The sequence below is a fragment of the Syzygium oleosum genome, unplaced genomic scaffold (genome assembly GCF_021117445.2).
Source record: "Syzygium oleosum isolate NSW1041296 unplaced genomic scaffold, Sole_v2.1 Sole_v2.02, whole genome shotgun sequence".
NCBI classification, from domain to species: Eukaryota; Viridiplantae; Streptophyta; class Magnoliopsida; order Myrtales; family Myrtaceae; genus Syzygium; species Syzygium oleosum.
In genome coordinates this window covers 12,812,770-12,818,919 of record NW_026607486.1, presented here as the reverse complement: position 1 = coordinate 12,818,919, position 6,150 = coordinate 12,812,770, and the positions used below count along the sequence as shown (strand labels likewise).

The window sequence follows — 6,150 nt, the reverse complement described above, 5'->3', positions numbered from 1 at the left end:
GGGTCGAAATTTAAATAAATATTCGAATTTGAACAAAAAGCATACCAAAAATAAGAGGAAAAATCGAGCGATTCGATTTCTCTCGCTCTCGATCTCGCCGCCTCTCTGCTGCCTCCTTTCCCCTTCCGTTCAGACATGGGCATCTCCTCCGCCGTTTGAAGCGGTCACCGCCCGGCGATCCTCCCCCGCCTCCGGCCGGAATCTCCTCGGCGATGGCCTCTCGCCGCCCCGCCCCGCACGGCGGGCTCCGCCGGCCCTAAGTCTTCGGCCGGGGTCTCCCCGCCGCCCGCCTCGCCCGTCCTTCTCCCTTCTTTGACGCTCCGTCTTTCGCGTGTTTGAATTCGCCGGTCGCTTTTTTGACCTAAATTGGACTCGGATTTAGGCGTTCGTGTTCGTTGCGAATCGCATTCTCGCCGCCCGCGTTGCTCCTCGCGATTCTGTAATCGGTGAGGAGCTGCTGCTGGGGGTTACTTTGTTCGTCCGCATTTCGGCGCGGATCTCGATCAGGTTATGGTGCGGCCGCAGGGATTGATTCTGCCGTGACGAGCTGCATAGCTCGAAGGAGGTTTTGGAATCGTTCCTCCCTTCTTCTTTGGGATCGGAGGATTTTGTTTAGGTGTGGGGGAGTTCTGTTCGGCTTGAGTTTCGATAAGAGCGATGGAGGCGCGCGCGAAGAACGAGAAAGGAGGGCGGCGATCGAACGGGCGTAATCCGGTCGGAAAGCCGGGCCCGGCGTCGATGGATCACGTGCTGCTGGCGTTGGGGGAGACGAAGGAAGAGAGGGAGCAGAGAATCAGGAGCATGTTCGGCTTCTTCGATGCCGAGAATGTTGGCTACTTAGATTATGCGCAGATCGAGACCGGCCTCTCCGCCTTGCAAATACCTTCGGGGTACAAGTACGCGAAGGATTTGCTGAACGTGTGCGATGCCAACAAGGATGGGCGCGTGGATTACCAGGAGTTTAAGCGGTACATGGACGACAAGGAGCTCGAGCTTTACCGCATTTTTCAAGCCATTGATGTGGAGCACAATGGTTCCATTTTGCCTGAGGAGCTGTTTGATGCTCTCCTTAGGGCAGGTAATACTGTCTGTCATGAGCTCCTGTCCGTTCGTTCCTGAAGTGTTGCTTATTTGAACTCTTTGCTGTTTACTTCATTTGAGATGCTGATTGCTGGATGGCTAGTGTTCTCAATGGATTGAGAGTTCTGATTTTAGATTTGGTTGCTCGATTTGATTCGCGTCGGCTGATTTGAAGATTGTAAATCATGTCTGTTGAACAATCAATTTGAGGTCACGCTCAATTGGGATCGCCAATGTCCTTGCGATTCGCTAGGCACTTACGGTATTATCCTAGTCTTGTTTTAATACCTTGAACCACAGCATATTGTGACAGGACTCGATTAGTTTTCTTCCCTGAATGCAATAATTGCTTGCTTCGTTTTATCTCCTGTACTGATCAGTGATATGTTCTTGTCGTCAGTGCCCCTACCAAAAAAATAAAATAAAAAATCAGTCGAATTGAAAGAGATTATGTTAGCCTGCAGGATGATGTATATGGACTGTAGGAAATAAGCTTGACGGATTGTTGCATGCATATATTTTTCATAGCGAATCTTTTTTTGAATTTGAAGAGAGTTAATAAGAGCTCTTCGTAGTTGAGTACAATATCCCCAGTAGTAAGTGAATCTTTCACATTCTGCCAAGTGTAACCGAAATTGTCTTTATTAATTTCCGTTATTTTTGTCATGAAAAAAAAGAGAGTAAGACTTAAAACATTTTCCGAAACTTCTGAATATCGATAGAAGAAGAAGAAGAATGCCAAAACCAAAATTTCCCCTTCCCCTCTGCACTCGCCGTTTATTTTGGTGGTAAATGGTGACTAGTACTTTACCCTATTCTTCCCTTACTATTGTTGTATTTGATATATCGCAGTGTCTTTGACCTTGGGGGCTCTGTACTTGTCTTTCAGTTAAAAGATACTTTTATTGAGTCCCAGCCTTGCATCATGTGATGTTTGATATTGACCTGTCAAAATTGATTCAGCAACCATCTTGATTATTCCTCTTTATGTTGTGAAGGCAGTTAGCAAAATACATGCGGCAAGTAACAATTCATCTGGCTAGGTAGATGTTCATAATTGAATGAATTGATCAGTTTGATGTTTAGCACTCATGGATTCTTAACAAAGGAATGCTTATTAATGGATCTGCATAGATTGGTTATTTTCATTCTATAAGCCACACCAGACTCTTGTTTGCAGGCATTAAAATTGATGACGCGGAGCTTGCCCGTTTTGTTGAGCGTGTGGATAAGGACAATAATGGGGTCATAACCTTTGAAGAATGGAGAGATTTTCTTCTGCTTTACCCTCACGAGGCAACTATGGAGAACATTTATCATTACCTGGAAAGAGTTTGCCTTGTTGATATTGGAGAACAAACTGTGGTACCAGAGGGCATTAGTAAACACGTCCATGCAAGCAGATATCTTATCGCAGGAGCCGTGGCTGGAGCAGCATCTCGTACTGCAACTGCCCCACTTGACCGGTTGAAAGTTATTTTACAAGTGCAAACCACCCGTACTCGTATAATGCCTGCAATAAAGTCAATATGGAATGACGGAGGTCTTATGGGATTTTTCCGGGGCAATGGATTAAATGTTGTGAAAGTGGCACCTGAGAGTGCTATAAGGTTCTATACTTATGAAATGCTGAAACGTGCCATTGTGACCGCACAAGGAGGAGAAGATAAGGCCGAAATCGGGCCTATGGGGCGCCTTCTTGCTGGTGGTTTAGCAGGAGCTGTAGCACAATCAGCTGTTTATCCCATGGATCTTGTGAAAACTAGATTGCAAACTCATGTTCCTGACGGAGGGAAGTTTCCTAGTATAGGACAAATGACTAGGGATATATGGGTTCAGGAGGGGCCTCGGGCATTTTATAGGGGGGTTGTTCCATCTCTGATTGGGATAATTCCTTATGCTGGCATTGACCTTGCTGCATATGAAACCTTCAAAGATTTGTCCAAGGAGTACATTCTTCAGGATGGTGGTAAGCTTGTCACGACTGCTGAAATAGCTTACTACCTTTATTTCGCCGTTTCACAGTGATTGTGGAGTTCTACTTGTGCCTGGAGCTTATTCTTATTAATGTTGTTTTTAATGGCTGTAGAGCCTGGCCCTCTAGTGCAGCTGGTCTGTGGGATGACCTCTGGAGCTCTTGGAGCTAGTTGTGTCTACCCTTTGCAAGTCGTAAGGACAAGGTATGTCCAAATGGTTCCATCTCATCTTCTCATTTCCCTACCTGTGCACTCATTGTTTAGATCTGGGACTAGGATATCTAATTTCTTGCATCCCATCCTAACTTTGCTTTTGATTTTAGAATGCAAGCCCAGCGCCCCAATACAGATGCTGCATACAAAGGCATGTCAGATGTATTTAGGAAAACATTTAAACATGAGGGGCTTAGGGGATTCTACAAAGGAATCTTCCCTAATTTGCTCAAAGTTGTTCCATCAGCAAGCATTACTTATATGGTTTACGAGACTATGAAAAAGAGACTACATTTGGAATAGCAAGTTATGCAAACTTTTCCAGTTGCTACTGCGGGATTGACTAGGCTGACAAATGGAGGGGTGGTTTCATGAGGAAGACATTAATAAGGTTACTCATTTTTGGTAGATCCTATGGTTATTTGTCTAATTTATAATCCAGTGCTAGTTTAAGATATATTGGAAGGGGCGAAATTGGCTTGCCCACGATCTGGTAGCTCAAACCCTCTTTTTTGGAGCGATTACCAACTACCCATGTTGTATGATACAGAAAGCACACGGCATAAGATTGACAGGAACCTGATTTTGTTATTCTTTCTGGCGGCAATTTAATCAGAATCTCCAGTTATGGATATATTGTGTTTTCTGTATATTTTACTCATTACCGATCCCAATATTCCATAGTCTTACCACCTGTTGATTGTCTTTGTGGTTTTCATTCCTCTCGGATTCACTGTGATGGCATCCAATATCTTTTTCTGGAATAGTAATCGCAGGATCACTTTAACGGACACACATTGACTTGCCTGGGTCTTTTTCTGGGATATCCATTTCCTATTAACCATTTGCTTAGATCATGTCATTGATGTACAATAGATAGCTTCATAGCTTCAGTCCAATTAATTTTTCGGGCTTTGGCTCTTTGATAAAATTTTGTGACTTTTGGAAATTCTGGTGATATCATCCATAACTTGTCCCTGGTATGCGCATTTCGGTTCTTTAATGTGGATCCTGGACGATGATGAGCTGAGTTTCTCGTTCTGTGCTTGTCGTTTAATCATCGTAACTGCGAATGTTGACAGTTTATAGCGATTACCTTTGGACTGTTCTTGTAGAAATCAGCTTGTGCGTCCCAGTTGGGCTGATCATCCTCATTAACTTTGCCTGTGGATATTTTGCTGATACAATGCCAGATTAACTAGAGCTTCAATCAATCTTAAGCTTTGATCTTCACTATAACGTAATGCTTAATCTTACTATCAGGAACACGCCCATAGGGAGGACGTAGTTTTTCTTGGTGTTATGTTAATCTAGCCACAGAGGAACAGATTATATTCTGGAGGCTAGCAGTTTATGTATATTTTATTCCAGAGTCAAATTCTGCCGGCACTGTACGGCGACCGAGCTTTTGATGATTTTCGTTTTCATTCGTTCTTTTTGACCCAGTTGACATTCATTGCTTTCTGGAATGGTTGCTTCTTTTGACCCAATTGACATTCATTGCTTTCTTGAATGGTTGCCGAGTACGACTTCTATTTAGTTCTCTCTCTCTCTCTCTCTCTTTCATAAGAGAAAATGGCATGAATGATCCTTCAACTTTGACTTAATATGCAATGTGGTCTTTCAACTTTTAATTTGTTCAATGTGGACCTTGAACTTTAACATAATGTGCAATATGATCATTGGACTTTTTATTTGTTCAATTTGGTCCCTACATTTTTTGTACGTGTTCAATTTAGTCCCTTAGTTATATGGAAATGTTCAATGATGTCCCTGATCTTGAATTAATAGAAGGTCAATATTAAACATTTTCATATAGTCTAGAGACTAAATTGAACATATATCAAAAGTTTAGGGATTACATTGAACAAATTAAAAGTTTAGGGATCACATTGCAGATTGGGCTAAAGTTCAGGGACTATATTAAACAAATAAAAAATTCATGGACCAAATTGAATATTAGGTTAAAGTTTAGTAACTATTTGGGTCATTATCCCTTTAAATATTCGCCCCTTGATGGTGTTAGAAAGGACAAGAGTACTCATCAAAAGAAACAAAAGATGACAGGTGATTTTGGATTAAGAAGTTTGCTCTACCGATCCGTACCCCAACATTTTTTTGTTTCCTTTCTTTAGCGAAGTGATACGCACCGGGCTGTAGACTATATAGCTACGAGTTGTACTAATCGGGCTTTCAAAAATTTGCAGATGCTTGGCGCTTGCGCCGCATATAGAGTCCACCTAGTCAATTTAGCTCAAAGCAAACGACCCATCTGCATCAAGATGTTCAACATAATACATTATGGCCTGGGGCGATATGCGATTCATGGTTCGGCAAATTCCACGTTTATCATCTCCTGCGTGCGTTCCACACGTGCCTCTCATCACTCATAAACAGGAAACCCGATTCCCATTCGCTGAAAAGGCGGGTATGCAACGCGTGCATCCATAGTGTGAACCTAACACCGGCATGAGGAATCTCTTTTTCGGTGCTTTTGGCGACGGATAGATCGATCGGCGCGTTACCACGAGAACAACCGAAAAAGCCAAATTGTGGCGTGAACTCGTCGGACGTGGCACTACATCGACCCTTTAAAGAAAGGGCGAGTTTCACGAATCATTCATTGCACGAAAGTGGGGGATCTATGAATGATCAGGAGTGCAGTATGGAGGATGGATGTGGACCTTTAGGAGGACGTCCTAACGATCGTTCGTCGCGTAGCTTTGGGGACCCAAGGGAGGGGCTGGACCTGTGTGTCACGGCCTTTGTCTGATTCCCTGTCGCAGGACGTGGCCCGATCCGGGCGTTGACTCCAGTAAACGCACTTTGGCAACGTTCACTTATTTGATCAATCATTCACCGTTTGGCCCCATTGAGGAGC

General features: G+C 43.5%; 1 protein-coding gene across 2 annotated transcripts; it reads left to right on the top strand.

Annotated features, from left to right (window-relative positions):
• The first annotated feature begins 326 nt into the window (after window positions 1-326).
• Window positions 327-5,616, top strand: LOC115681874 (calcium-dependent mitochondrial ATP-magnesium/phosphate carrier protein 3-like). 2 transcript variants are annotated; one of them, XM_056308912.1, is made up of 4 exons: window positions 327-1,078; window positions 2,261-3,049; window positions 3,170-3,260; window positions 5,477-5,616. In XM_056308912.1, exons 1-4 carry the CDS (start codon window positions 658-660, stop codon window positions 5,511-5,513), a joined length of 1,338 nt encoding a protein of 445 aa, XP_056164887.1. In that variant the 5' UTR covers window positions 327-657; the 3' UTR covers window positions 5,514-5,616. The 2 variants fall into 2 exon arrangements, with proteins under 2 accessions (XP_056164887.1, XP_030461832.1); XM_030605972.2 differs by lacking the exon at window positions 5,477-5,616 and adding an exon at window positions 3,380-3,905 and having other exon boundaries at window positions 328-1,078.
• The last annotated feature ends 534 nt before the right edge of the window (window positions 5,617-6,150 follow it).